This window comes from Gymnoscopelus microlampas (genome assembly GCF_963454915.1).
Source record: "Gymnoscopelus microlampas genome assembly, chromosome: 2".
NCBI classification, from domain to species: domain Eukaryota; kingdom Metazoa; phylum Chordata; class Actinopteri; order Myctophiformes; family Myctophidae; genus Gymnoscopelus; species Gymnoscopelus microlampas.
Window position 1 is genome coordinate 23,391,883 of NC_139939.1, and position 15,347 is coordinate 23,407,229.

General features: G+C 41.6%; 1 protein-coding gene across 5 annotated transcripts in view; it reads right to left on the reverse strand.

Moving 5' to 3' along the window:
* Positions 1–13,787, reverse strand: part of LOC311056512 (circadian locomoter output cycles protein kaput-like) — a 33,315-nt gene extending 19,528 nt beyond the window's left edge. Inside the window, exons 1-16 of one of the 5 annotated variants that reach the window (XM_084073178.1) lie at positions 13,711–13,787; positions 12,363–12,484; positions 11,598–11,759; positions 10,818–10,900; positions 10,462–10,527; positions 10,054–10,202; positions 9,346–9,437; positions 8,215–8,304; positions 7,544–7,661; positions 5,864–5,977; positions 5,200–5,318; positions 3,955–4,037; positions 3,674–3,780; positions 3,052–3,199; positions 2,254–2,329; positions 1,545–1,695 (exon numbers count right to left, since the gene is read on the reverse strand). In XM_084073178.1, the coding sequence (XP_083929304.1) occupies positions 1,545–1,695; positions 2,254–2,329; positions 3,052–3,199; positions 3,674–3,780; positions 3,955–4,037; positions 5,200–5,318; positions 5,864–5,977; positions 7,544–7,661; positions 8,215–8,304; positions 9,346–9,437; positions 10,054–10,202; positions 10,462–10,527; positions 10,818–10,834 (1,330 nt within the window). In that variant the 5' untranslated portion in view covers positions 10,835–10,900; positions 11,598–11,759; positions 12,363–12,484; positions 13,711–13,787. Of the gene's footprint in view, positions 1–1,544; positions 1,696–2,253; positions 2,330–3,051; positions 3,200–3,673; positions 3,781–3,954; positions 4,038–5,199; positions 5,319–5,863; positions 5,978–7,543; positions 7,662–8,214; positions 8,305–9,345; positions 9,438–10,053; positions 10,203–10,461; positions 10,528–10,817; positions 10,945–11,545; positions 11,760–12,362; positions 12,485–12,689; positions 12,996–13,021; positions 13,295–13,710 lie in introns of those variants that run through there. The other 4 variants (XM_084073181.1, XM_084073182.1, XM_084073179.1 and 1 more) reach the window with 4 other exon arrangements.
* Positions 13,788–15,347: the final 1,560 nt, after the last annotated feature.

A 15,347-nucleotide genomic window follows, 5' to 3' on the forward strand; every position in this document is an offset into this window, starting at 1 on the left:
GGCACACAGCCGTCTGGGCACACAGGTCAACTGGGCACACAGTGAACTGGGCACACAAGACAGCTGGGCACACATTCAACTGGGCACACTGTCAACTGGGCACACAAGACAACTGGGCACACAGTCAAGTGGGCACACAAGACAGCTGGGCACTCTGCTTTGATGTGCCCCCCCTTTCTATGAAATCCAGAGATTAGTGAACCCCTGCTGTGAATTGTCTGCTCCTGAGTTCCTGAGCAGACGCTCCTGAGTTCCTCCCCTCAGACAGCCGCATAATCACCCCCCTAGGGTTAGGATGAGAGTTAGGTATAGGCCTAGGATGTGACAGTTTCCACTGATTCAACCTAGTGGTCCCTCCCCACTGCTTACACCTAATGGCCCTCCTCCACTGAGTTCACCCGCATAATCACCCTCCACCCAGGTTAGGGTTAGGGTTTAGGGTTAGAATGTAAGAGTCTCCACCGATTCAACCCACACACACACACACACACAGCTCACAACAAATGGATGAGGATGCTGTCAGAACTGCAAGGACACACTGCAATACACTATCTCAGTAACAGACATTACACAATGTCTCCCACCGTCTCTATCTCACAGTGGGGGGGCGGGGGGTACTTAAATATCAAAGGAACACAAAAATCCTTGGTAGTCATACGGTGTGCCCAGATATCCATGTGCCCAGTCATCTCGTGTGCCCAGATGTCCGTGTGCCCAGTCATCTCGTGTGCCCATATGTCCATGTGCCCATTCATCTCGTGTGCCCAGAAGTCCGTATGCCCACTTATCCGGTGTGCCCAGTTGTCTAGAAACTCGTGTGCCCAGATGTCCAGTGTGCCCACCTGACCGGTATTCGTATAAGTGATCCATAGCCAGCCTGTGTGTGGCTACATCTGTACACCTGGAGCTGTGTGCATGCATTATGTTTAGTTATTCATCCATCCATGTTCTACCGCTTATTTGGAGCAGGGTCGCAGTTACTGGGGGTAACAGTTCCGGCAGAGACTTCCCTTTCCCGGGCAACATTAGCCACTTTATGCTGAGGGATCCTGGGGCGTTCCAAAGCCAGCATGGAGATATAATGCCCCCATCTGGTCCTTGGTCTGCCCCAGGGCCTCCTCCCAGTGGGAACGCACCCAGAGGACCTCCCTAGGGAGACACTCAGAAAGCATCCGTGCTAGATGCCCGAATCAAATGAACCAAATTTGCTCCTTTCCATGTGAAGGAGCAACGGTTCTACTTTGAGTCTCTCCCGAGTAACTGAACTTCTCACCCTATCCCTAAGGGAGACGCCAGCCATCCATCTGAGAAAAGTCATTTCGGCCACTTGAATCCGCGATCTTCTTCTTTCGGTCATGACCCAGCAGACCCACACTTCATGACCATAGAGAAGAGTAGGAACGAAGCACCACCGGTATACGCGTGTGTGTGTGTGTGTGTGTGTGTGTGTGTGTGTGTGTGTGTGTGTGTGTGTGTGTGTGTGTGTGTGTGTGTGTGTGTGTGTGTGTGTGTGTGTGTGTGTGTGTGTGTGTGTGTGTGCTTACACGTGCATGTGTTGTCAGACACATGTGAGGAGACTTGCGACTTGCGAGAGCTGCGTGAGGAGGTCGAGGGGGTGCGGCTACGATCGAATCGCTCCAGCGCCTCCTTCAGGCTGGATGTATTGAGCTGGGATTCTGAACCAGAGTCCTGGCTCTAAAAGAAACAAATCCAACAGAGGGAGAAAAATAAGATATTGCTACATTCTTAAAATGTATAATTTGACTTCACATGGAAAGACAGTGAAAGACAAAAGAGAGAAAAGTATAATCTGAACCCATTTTTAGTTTAATTTTTTTATTGCAGACAGTCAATTAATTAAATAATTCAACATGTTTGAACTGCTTAGCTGGATTCATATGGCACATACCATTCATTGAAAAGCTTTCCAACCAGCTGTAAACTTCCAAGTACAGTTTCAATTCTGATACCAAACTATGTGTTATTCTCTTGTTGATGTAATCACTGACCAACAATTGAACTCCATTAGGTCAGAGAAAAAGAAGTTCCAGGCAGTGAGCCCAATTGCGAAGTCAATGGATAATGGATTAAATGAGTAGGGCACGTCTAGACTGTCCATTTTCTTAGAGTCAGAAACTTGAAAGTAGGTAAAGTAGCTTATTTTGGTCTTACTCAGTTATAATTATTTTTTGTTGTTCAGACAGACATTTGTCCATTGCACGATCATTGTTCTAGTGACTAGTCACTTCTCACCTTGTCCACGTTGGCCTCTGGGGGAGAATCCTCAATGCCCATCTCCCTGCGCTGTTCTGCCCTCACCTCCGCATAGCTACAGACATACGTGGGGACGAGAAGGGGGAAAGGGTTCAAGACAGATTATGAGTGTGCACACGTTTATGCACATGTGGGTTTGAACTGCAGAGTCAAATTAGTCAGGCAGAGACCAGATACTATTTGTATATATCAGTGTTTCTCAAACATTTTAAATTTCAAGGACCCCCGTAACTCTGAGAATGTACAAATGGAACCAAATGGATCCGTAATGGCCCATTTGGTATCTATTTGTGCACACTTAGAGTTAAAGACCTCTAGACCCTTAAGAGTCCATTTGGAACCCCTTCAAAGAACCCTAAGGGTCCCTGGACCCCACTTTGAGAACCACTGGTATATACAGTAAAAAATAAATGAGTGAGGATGTCTTCTTTATCACATAAGAGTTTTGGCAAAGCAAAGCAAAGCAAAGTTCGTTGTTTACCCAGGGTGTCGGACTAAGTACGAAACTTGTTTCCAGCCGGACCCTGCATGGAAGCCTTGCTCAAGGGCTATTCAGCGGTGATTCATGATTGATGTGATGAATTGGGGAATCGAACTAGGGACCTTCTGGTATCAAGGCCGCCCCTTTAACCACTAGGCCACCGCTGCCAGTAATGAGTGGCAATGAGTTGAAAAAGTCTAAACACTAATAAATAGCAAGACATTCCGTGAAAGATCTTTAGTGACAAAAAGGGACACAGGAAGGAGAGAGAGAGAGAGTAAGGGTCATCACGTCACCTGACAACGGTGTGTGTGCAGACAATAAACTCAGGTCTGGAGTTCCACTGGTGATAAGTGATGTAGTAGTGGGTCTGGAGCCAAATCCACTGTTGACCTTTAGTTAGGAAACGGTAGTAGCACGACTTGCCTTTACCATACTGCATCACTGAGCAGAACAAAAACAAAACGCAGACACGGAGAGCAGAGTGGTTACAACCAAAACAAGCTGAGAAAATGACATGTCATACAGAAATATATGGATAATACAGTGCTTTTGCCACCAGAGACCCTGGACTCTGGGATGACCTGCCTGAGGATATTAGAGAAGCATAATTGGTCAGAAACACAAATAACGCACATCCTCCGTTCCTTGGTGCTGAGCTTTAACTGTAAAAACAGTAGTAATAAGACAAAGATATGGCTCGCAACTCACTTTGATACTCCAGGTTTTATTTCAAACAAACAGCTGAAAAAATCAGCTGTTTGTTTGAAATAAAACCTGGAGCATCAAAGTGAGTTGCGAGCCATATCTTTGTCTTAGAAGCATAATTGGTATCATCTATTAAATCACAACTAAAACGATTTTGATGATGCTCATATTGTTTCCTTAGCTTGATTACTGTTCATTGTGATTACTCACAGTGCTCGTGACACTTGGCCAGGGACTCCAGGTCGTCAACGTGATAATAGTCATACCCCGATGTTCCCAGAACCTCAAAAGGAAGGTAACCTATGATAGGTGGAGCCCTGAAAAGGAGAACATGTCATGAATGATCAGAGACACAGTGTGTGTATGTGCGTGCGTGCGTGCGTGCGTGCGTGCGTGCGTGCGTGCGTGCGTGCGTGCGTGCGTGCGTGCGTGCGTGCGTGTGTGTACGTGTGTGCACGTGCGTGTGCGTGTGCGTGTGCTTGTTTGTTTACCTGTGGTCTAGGAAGAGGAACTTCCACTCTAAACTATGTCTGGAAGTGAACTCTTCATTGGGCTCCTCCACTGTACACATCTCCTAAGACACAGGAAAAAAACATACATGAATCAGAATCAGAATCAGAATCAGTTTTATTGTCACATCACAGGTTTACAAGGTAAAAAAGTGGGTGAAATTAGTTTTTTTACATCATTCCCATCGCAACGTTAATTTCCATAGAAAGAAGAGGGGGGGAGGGAGAAGAAGAAGGGGGGTAAGTGGGAAGGAGATCAGACAAGAGAACAGCAGAAAGGCCAAACAAGTTATCTACATATTTACAAGAGTACCTGAGATAAGAAACAAGCTAAGGTGCCTGAGCATAGCAGCAATGTATGTATACATGTTTTAGTCTAAAGCCATAATATTTCAGTGGGAGTTATATGTGAATTTCTCTATCAAAATCACTCACATATTGCCGAAAACATTTTGAGTTATGTCCACTGAGGAATATAATTGATTCTTAACCAATTAAGCACTATATACTTAGATGAGTATGAGAAATTGAAAAAATATCCGATCTACTGTACATGCTCACAACACGTCTCACAATCTTCAGGCTCACAACACCATTATAGATTTGCTATTTTTTGCAAATTTTGTAAATTAAAATAGAAAAAGAAAAAAGGATAATGTTGAAACTTTTCACAAAATAGGGATGCCAGGGTTAAAGTGGTTAATGATATAATGGTGGCACTAGAGGCAAGGTCATGTAGTCATTCAAATGGGAGCATGAATGCACAATACAATGGTAATCCGGCCATTAGCTTTTCATAGATATTGATTAGATATCTTCTTACATTAGATATCTATCTTTGTGTGCAAATGGACATTTTGGCCTAAGGGTGGCGCTAGAGGAAAGGCCACCAAACTCAGTAAGAGCCATGGGCTATGGAGCATGAGGTAGCCAATCGATTCAATGGCGAATCCATCCGCCCAGTGGTTTTTGAGAGATCTTGTTTGGAAGTAGTGTTGGACGGAATAACAAATTATGAATTCAAAGACTTTTGTTTCATTGTATTAATAATAATATGAGTGCCGCATAAAATAAAACAAAATTAAAATATGCATTTTTTCCCCCCTAGAAAAGAGTCAGCATCATCTGGCAGATGTAGTAGGTCAGATATGTACAGTAAATAAACGGTATAAAAAGGTGTGGCCAACATTACCCTGAAGAACAAATTTACTTCACTTCATGTCTTACCTTGATAAACTGAGGCTTGGCGAGGCGGACAGTGGCTACAAAGCAGACCTGGTCATCAAAAGCAGGCTGTAGTGACCGCTGTAACATCCCTGCTAGACCATTCCTTGTCACATTGGGAACTATACAACAGAGACCAGATGTTTAGTGCTCAAGGTGTTGCTCTCCATTTGTGTCACGGAAAGTCCAGACACACAATACTTTAAACCAGTGGTGCCCAAACACTTTTCCTTAAAGGCCCGCCTTCTTACATAAGCTGAGCCCACACGTGTGTGAACACACACACACACACAACTTTATAATTCTCGAAAGACAAATAGTGAAAATAGACGATCTGCAAGCTCACAAGATGTCACAATGCAATGCGTTATGAGCATGCTGCTATTTCCTTTTCTTTTTTTTATGTTGAATATTTGTAACTATTTATGACAATATAATGACATGCTCCAATAGGGATGCCAGGTTGAAAGTGGATGAAAGTAAGTTATGACTTTGTACAACAAGGACGTCCTCCTTTTTCGGGGACTTAATTAATCTGAAATAGCAGAATCACCAAAAGGCCCCCAAAATGGAGTCCCAAACCCCAGATCATGTCATACTTCATTCTACAATCTACTATGACTTTCTACTGAAGAGCCCATAGCGCCACGGAAGTTCAGTTACATACCATTGGTGAGCGACTTGAAGTTGCCTATGAATTTCACATATTCATAGACAGGGGACTCCTTGGGATCGATGGCCCCTCGCAGCATGTGACAGCAGAACTCCATCTGGTTTTTAGCTGGAGAGCAAATACATGCCAAAATGTCAAGTAATGACTGTTACAAACAAAATTGTGAAATGTTATGCTTTGACATGCAGGAGAGATTGTTTCATATTTTTTCTGTAGAAAGGGTTTCATTGTGCAACTTGGGATGGAACGTCGTAAACAGTGCATTGTAATACGTGAAAAATGCAAGATAGACTATCGGAAAAAATAAACCAGTCTTTCTAGATTCCTGGAATCTTGTCTTATGGCAAATACAAGGTTTCTGTACAACACTGGCCAAACCCATTTACACAAAACATTAATGCAGCAACAGCCATGGTGATTCATCGGGTTTAAACATGATGAACATCAACAAGGTTATTCGATTCTGATTGGATGCCAAGTGAATGGCCACCAGCATCGTGTGATGCGATGATCTATTGTGATTGGACAGCTTGGAAAGTAAATTATGGCTAAATTATGGCTATTTACTTAGAATAGATAGAAGACGTTTTACTTTTGTCTGAAGATGGAAGAATTGGCTCTGAGTCAATCCAGGGTCAAACCTGCCAGGCTTTTAAGTAGGTTTTGGCTAAGATTTGTGAGTAATGCATAATAAATGTTATTTAAGTCTTTAAGGGCCAGACAAGTTTCTGGCTAAGATTTGTGCATAATGCATAATAAATGTTGTTTAAGTGTTAAGGGCCAGACAAACAGTCTTTGGTCCACAGAATCACAGAGAGGCCCCAGGCTGTGTATCTTGATATCACCACAGAGTATAGTGTTCTCTGGTTTTGGTTTTTGACTTCATAATAGGGCTGGGCTGGGCAATTAACCAAAAATACATCAAAACCAACATTTAGAACCTCTAACCGACTTAATCTTGCTCATGAAGGTTAATTGCATAATCGAGAAGCACGTTTTTTAAAATAATGTATTCTAAATTTCTAATAAATCAACAAATCAACACAAATAACTTCCTAATAGATGTTTTATAATACATTACATCAATTACACTAATTAACCACTTAAGACCTGTATTATACTTCATTCTACAATGGTGGTGTGCAAAAATAGCGAGCCCGTAATATTTACTCTACAGTCCTTGTCAGAGAACTATGTGTGTAGTGATGAGTGTAAAAAAAAGTGTATAAATAATCGTTCATTAATCGTGATCGAGGCAAAGGTTTGCAATAATCTTGATATTGATTTGAAGCCAAATCGCCCAGCGCAACTTCATATCGATGAATACTCACTGAACTCCTTGCTATGGGAACATTATTATTATTAATATTATCCTTAACATCCATCAGTTATAAATATTTGTTTTTAATCCAGAGTGCCCTGACGGACCAATACACAATATGGTACAAATTGACGATATGGAGACAGAAGACAGAATGGTTTTAACCATAATAGAGCCCCAGGGCTCTGTAATTGGACCCCTCCTGTTTCCCCTCCACACAAATATCTCCGGTGAAAGCAGCCGATTACATAGATATAAATGTTATGAACAGACAATAACATAGCTATTTTCACCTAATGTTTGCCCTCAGAACAGGGACGGTAGGTTTTTAAAACAGGTCGGTCGGTACTAACTTTTGAGGTAATCTGACCCAAGCTCGGAGTCAGTCGGGTGTGTGGATAGAGCCTTGTAGACATCAGAGTGTTCGCCGAGTGGCAGGAAGTTCAACAGGTTCTGGTCAACCAGGTCCGCCTGATGGACACGCACGCACAGGCACACACACACACACACACACACACACACACACACACACACACACACACACACACACACACACACACACACACACACACACACACACACACACACACACACAACATGTATAACCTCTGTCATCGCATAAAAGACATATTGGAATGTTTGACCTAATCGTACACAGTAGATCCCGTGTAGACCTGTTCTACTACACAACACATGACTAATTCATGCCATGCCAGCGCAAAGCCCATCACTCATCAGTAGGGGTGGACAAAGTACTTACTTAAACCTAGTACTTGAATACAAAGTATAGATACTTCTGGTCAAATGTTACTCAACAACAAGTGAAAGTTGCGAGGCAAATTTGAGGCAAAACTTTTTTTTTAATGTTTTAATTTCTCTTCCTAGAAATGTAGTCAAAAGTGCAATATTTGTCTTTGAAATGCAGTGGAGTGAAAGTCATAAGTAAAGATACTAAAAAAAGAATTACTTACAGTAGGTACAATACTCAAGTAAATGTACTCTGTTACTGTCCACCATTACTCACCGGTAGGTGCTCCAATAGAGAGGTGACACTCTCTGAGACATAGAGGATGTTGCCATCAGTCATTATCGCTATGAAGAACCCATCCAGAGCCTGAGAACACAATGAGAAGTAGAAATAAAATTATTTGCATGTCAGCCCTTCTCCGAGTCAGAGATAATGATAATGCACTTTTATCAAAGGATCTACTTCACTCAGACAGACATAGCTGCCAAAAATATACTAGAAAATAAATTAAGTGTAGGGCTGCAACTATTGATTATTTTCTTAGCGATTAATTTTTTTTTTGATTAATTGAATAATCGAGAAGGGTGTTTTTTGATAATTACTATTAGTAAAACAAATGATATGAATGAATTGAGATTAATAGATTATTTGTATAATTTACTAAATCAATAAGTCTGATTGACCACACTGCATGTTCTGAGATCATAAACAGGCTCAAAACCACCAGTAAATAATAAATAAATAAATAGACATTTCCCCCTAAATCAATTTAATTTGTTTTTTATAATCGATTAAATCAATTAGTTTGATTAACTGCCTAATCAAGTGTAAGTGTTTTTCCCTATACATTAGACACTGATGTCATGAGACATATACATCTATAATGCTGCTTTGAACTCATGGCTCTAGCTTGCTGTCCTGACTATAGGTCAGTGACTCCACCAGGTCGTCACGGCATCAGCTGAATAGTGGATATCGTCGCAGTCGGGCAAAAACCTTGTATGTTCAAAGAATTGTAGTTATTATTTAGTCACAACCTCTTGGTAATACGTTTCATTGGTTAAATATTTATAAAAACCCATGGACAGACTTAATCACTTTCAACATCCCTATTTTGGGCATGTCATTATAGGCAAATAATAAAATATCTATATTTCAACAGTAGAGAAAATAATGGCCAACCTCCACAAGCTCACCATGCATTGCGATGGTGAGCTTGTAGATCGGCGATTTCCGCTAATTTCTCACATCATACAATGAAGTACGGCATTAATTTACGGAAAGAAAAAAATAAATCATTCAAAGTTGAAATATGGAGACACAAGGCTTCTACCTGACAGTGACGATATAGCACCAGGGTCATCACCTAAAAGAAAGAAGATTCAAGTAAAAAGTGGGGTTTCTGACCTCCAGCATGAGCTGGGTGAACTCCTCGTTGCTAAGGAACGGAGGCTTCCAGTCCTGCCTGATCTCGCTGGACTCTGACTGGGCAGCAATCTCTGTAGGACGACAGGAGAGAAAGTGTTATAAATGATATGAGGAAATCCCTCTTCCAAAACAGGCGTTAGCCACATCATAAAAAAGTCATAAACACATTAAGTGCCACTTCCCTTTTACAAGGTCTCATAACAAAAGAAAACAATCTCACATGGAGGTGTTACCATGGGGCTGGGCTATATGGGCAAAATCTAATATCGATATAATATTGATATGGTGACAATATTATGGGGATGGCTATTGGTGTTTTCACAGAATATTTACACAATGACATTTGTTTTATTAACAATCATCAGTAATGCCTATGTAATAACTAAGTGGGTGAAGGCAATTCATAGAACAGTCAAGTAAGTCAAAAGGATTACACCACTTTTGTAAAGCAGCATTTTAAACCAGGAAAAGACAACACTTATGCCATATCGCGATATTACAATATTCCCACAATATCTAGTCTCATATCACAACAATATCAATATAATTAGCGATATATTGCCCCGCCCTAGGTGCAGGTGAACTCATGAAGAATAGAGTTATAGCCCCTGGAAACAAACTCTTCAGTCTGTGAAGCTGAACCTAAACAAGGAAGTGAGGTAAGAAAAGGGGTTGTGGTGTCCTCACCTTTATGTTTACATAGGAAGTCGATGCTTTTTTGTAGGATGGTAGACTTGTCCATCTTTCTGGTGTTGCCTGGCAACATAGTGCCAAGTTCCTTGATGAGGACATTGAACTGGTCTCTCCGTTTCTTCTCGGACTTGTTACGGGACACACTGCAATCAAAATCGCTGTTATTTCACTAATGTGACACGTTGTACGGCAAAGTATTTCTTTTTTATCAATTCACATTTGTTTGGTCGATTTGTATTCAAATTTTAAATAAAATGACCATTATTCGATTACTCAAAAAAGTAATCGATAGAATAATAATCACTAAGAAAATGATCAATAGTTGCAGCCCTAAACTTGTGTGAAGAGTACGTGTGACTGACATTACTTCAGATAGAGAGTGCATCGGTCTGTCTATCTCACCGTTTTGCTTTGTCCTTTTCATCTTCTTCCATCAAGCCATCAAAGCTTATGCTGCAAGAATCATCCCTGTGGAAGACACACAAACATTTTACAGCGCTCTGCGTCACTTTGTGTGTGTGACAGCTCAAAAGCAAGGCATGCATTTGTTACTATAGCTAACGATGGAAGTTTCCTAACGAGAGGATTCCTACATGCCTGTGGCGGGTTTATTTTTAGGTCACACAAAAAAAGAGAGAGAGACTGGCAAAGAGGGGAAGAAGGAATGTGTTGTTTGTGCCAGGAAGGTTACGAGTACATTAGTGACACCAATTGTGTTCTTGGGGTGTGTATGTGGATGCACGTGTTTCAGTATATACCCTATGCTAGATGTCATGGTGGCTGTTGATCAGGGTTGTAGTGATTGGCTTTTTAGGCGTGAGGTCGGCATTTGGAAGAGCACCTGCAGGGAAAGCAATATGAACATAGCGTGAGACGGGATCATTCCTGGAAATAAATTAACAAATGCATGAAAGCACATATGAACGCTTCTATTTGTTTCTGTTTCACTGCTTAAAAATCTGAACACACAGGTTAATACACCAGGCTTTAATAGGAAAATAAGCACAGAACATGAAATGTGTTCTTTTGAACAGGAAAGAAACATTACAATATCCTTGTTGATACATGCAATTACAACTAGGGCTGGGTACTAGTGTTGATATTACATTGATATCAATCAAAAGGAGAATTTATGTTATCATCAGTACGATATTATTGTCACAATATCGATATTGAGGTATTTGGTCAAAAAGTACTGTGATATTTGATTCCGTCCACATCGCCCAGCCCTAGTTACACCTAACTGCATGTATGGGCATTTAGAATTATTCATCTGTACTGTTCTGCTCAAATTTCATTGTAATTGACCATCTGTTGTCATCCCTAATAGCAGTACAACCCACACATATTTGTAAAGACAACTGGACAATATGTTGTATAAAAAAATATGTTGCATGGGATTTGAGAAAAAGCACCTGTATATGCACATCACATTTTCTAAATAAAAAGCACATATAGATCATCTACACATAGTAAAACGTCTAACCATTTCATGAGCTAATTCAAGGCAGGACAGCTGTGTGCATCAGTTCTCTCACCCCACTGCAAGTGCAACTCGTGCACTGTCAGTTACTGGTCTTGTCCCGGGGGTCGTAAGGGTTTGGGTGTCAGTGCAAATTCGAAGGTCAAAGCTAACATTGAGGTCATCGGGGTTGTGAAAGGGCACTGCACCGTGAGAGGGACATGGTAGTCAAGCCAACCTATAGGAGGAACCATAACAGACAAATGGGTCCCAGGGATCAGTGGGTCACTAGAGGGAAACTTTTGGGGTGATATTCCACTCAAGTTTAGCTTCAACCCATTAAAACCAGGAATGCATCTGTGTCATTTTAGATTTTATACGTTGGCTATTCAAAAATAGCAGACATACAAGCTCACAGCGTGTCACGAAGTGACGCACTGTGAGCTTGTACATCTGCTATTGTTGAACATTTTTTGAAAAATCTTGAAAGTGTGAGAACTACCGATTTCGAAGGCATTTGTAGAATTGACCTATGTGTAATATAAATGGAAACTGTCCATTATTTGAGACAGGAAACAGGGAAATACCATCTTGAGCTAATTGACCCCGCCTCCCCTCCTTAAAATTGTTAAAAGTGACACCCATAGAATCTTAAAAACAAAAATAAGTACAATGTATTGAATAACACTAGACACTAGTTTAACTCAACAAGGCCTCAAAGGAATGAAGTGCAGTAAAGATATTCTGACACTAATAAAATGTCAGGCTTGCATTCACTACTCAAATATTTATGGATCAGGTTATCAGGATGACCCATGTCGGTCAAATGGTTTAAACTTACAGTACTTGTTGTCTAGAAAGAAACAGTCTTTGTATGCAGAGCCTTGGTCTTGTGATGTTCTATGATAGAACCCACTGAACTGACCAGCTTCCAGATGCTCTCACTTCACCTGATCGCCACACCTGCAATACAGAACACACAAGATACACACACACACTTGGTTACACACGCACACGCGCGCGTCAAGGCATTCTATATGTGTCTGCACAGTATCAACCATTATAGCCAGCGACGTATAGGAATTAAAATGCAAATACGTGTGGTGGGTTGCTAGGGCAGTTCCACATAATGAGACGGAGTCTAGAGCCATACATTACTGAGTAATACCTTAATTTAACATCTGCTCTATTCCATTAAGCCTTTGCCAACTTGATCCACATGGAATGCGGACTGACAAAAAATAAAAGCATCAGATTTGTACAGTAAACCAGCTCAAGCCACAGGTGTTCATTATACAACCAAGAAAGCAAACCATTATAGCTCATGAAGCTAGCTACTGTAGCTAAGAGCTCTGCTACCGACCAGTGTCCAGGTAGACAGAGAGAACACCACTGTCTCCCCCTTTGTTCCCCCCATCCTCCCAGTTAATGAATGAAAGTGTTCTGATCCACACACCACAATATAACACATTACTGACAACCCTATAGGACATCATTCACCATTTGCATGCTGGCGGAGAGCCCTGCTGCTCAAGCTGTCACGCAACAACCCACTGACATTGTGTACGAATAATAATCTCCAAAATGTAGCCAGAAATCTGTTACAAAACAAGACATCCGCGGCGGATCAACGCGTCCCTTTGACATCAGAACGAATCAAAACGATACAATGTATCATCTTCTCAAGAGCGGCGATCATCGAAACATTTTCGCGGCAGATGTATAAACACACACACACACACACACACACACACACACACACACACACACACACACACACACACACACACACACACACACACACACGCACGCACGCACGCACGCACGCACGCACGCGCGCGCGTAGAGATCTCCCCGCACACACGTACACACTGGCACATATTCACACGCTCGCTCGCCCACTCATCCGTACACACTCGCACAAAGTACACACACACACACACACACACACACACACACACACACACACACACACACACACACACACACACACACACACACACACACACTGCTCCGAATGTGGGTCACTGGGCCTTGCTCTCCCTCAAGCGTGCGGAAACACTTCCAAAGCCTCTCTCTGCAGTCCGATCGCTTCCGCACGCTATTAACACTGTTTGTAACTCTGTTATAACGCTCCCTTCAACGTGTACGTGCCTTATCGGTGTCGTATTATGAATCAAAAGGCTTACCTTCCCCGATTTCCCGTCCATTTGGCTCGGTGTTTTGCTTTTTTTTAAAGGTTGCATGGAGCGGGTGGGTGGGGGGGGGAGTAGGGGGGGGGGGGCTGGACTCCGAGTTGGGTAGAAAAACAGGAGGCCTACTTCATATACAGGCATGCGCACTGGACACAGCAGAGCTGCAAGTACAGTACAATGATCTGAGAGAGAGAGAGAGAGAGAGAGAGAGAGAGAGAGAGAGAGAGAGAGAGAGAGAGAGAGAGAGAGAGAGAGAGAGAGAGAGAGCGCGCAACAGTAGTATTTACAGCTATTCAAGCGACTCGTTTCGTTCTATTAAGGGATGGGACAGTAATTGTGCATTTTGACTGCAATGGGCTTGGGCTTAGAATGTGATAAATGATTCATCTGTTCTGTCTAAACCGTTTATTTATTTTGTGCAATGTTATTCATTTATTAGCCTTGGATCAAGACTATCATAGATGTATTTTATCGAGTCTGACTTTCAATTTCGTTCGTACATATACAAAAAATCAAAATCGATCAAAATACATATATTATAGTCTTGATCCAAGGCTATTCATTTATATATCTTAAAACAGCACCATATTATACACAGCCAGTATGATTTTGCAGGGTAACAGATGTGGTGTCTGGACCGCTGGACCTGGACACATACTGTAAGTGGCTTTTCTTCTGGTGAATGAGGTGATGATCATGATCACACAGACACACAGGCTGCAGTACAATCAGAGGTAACGTAACGTAACGTAACGTTACACAACAACCACAAGGGTGGCCCGGTCGTCGAGGAAGGGGGTTTCCCTCCACAGCCAATCAGACGCTCTGCAGCGCATGACGTGGAGGCTCAACTGTGGATTCCCTTTACTGAAGTTCAAAATATTGAAGGAAGGAAGCTATACCTAGGACTTAATATTGATATGCATAAACATCCAACCTTCTCCTCATATGCCAACAGCTGCCACACATAGAGACTAATTTCAGAAACATAATTTGATTTATTTGTAGGTGAAAATAGATTTTAAAAAATAAGTTAATACAGAATTCAAATCAGTAAAGAACAAATATAAATATGTTTTTGTTTTTCAATGCCATAGCTGATTTCAGGTCAAAGTTAACCACATAAGCTAGCTCTGGTCCATAGCGTTAAAAGGAGTTCTCCTCAATGCCATGTTATTTTCGAGCCGTTGACCGCATACAGGCTGCGCAGCCTCTCGTCTTTAGTAAAAATACAAAATATGCTTTCGTTACTCACCAAATCAAAGTCTGTTTTAGAATGTTGAAAGCCTGCTTTCTTTAGTGGGAACACTTGGAGCCCCTACCTCACGTCTGAAATACACTTTTTGTCCAGAAAAGAAAATATTTCACCGGAAGGAAAAAATCTGGTCAATGTAATATTTCTACTGACAAGATCTGTAGGGGGCGCAAGGGAGTAACTAAAAATGTTTTTCCTTCCGGTGAAATATTTTATTTTCTGGCCAAAAAGTGTATTTTAGACATGAGGTGGGGGACTCCGAGTGTTTCCACGAAGGAAAGTAGGCTTTCAATATCTTAAAACTGTATTTTTTTTAATGAGAAACGAAAGTGTATTTGTTATTTTTACTAAAGACGAGAGGCTGCACAGCCTGCGC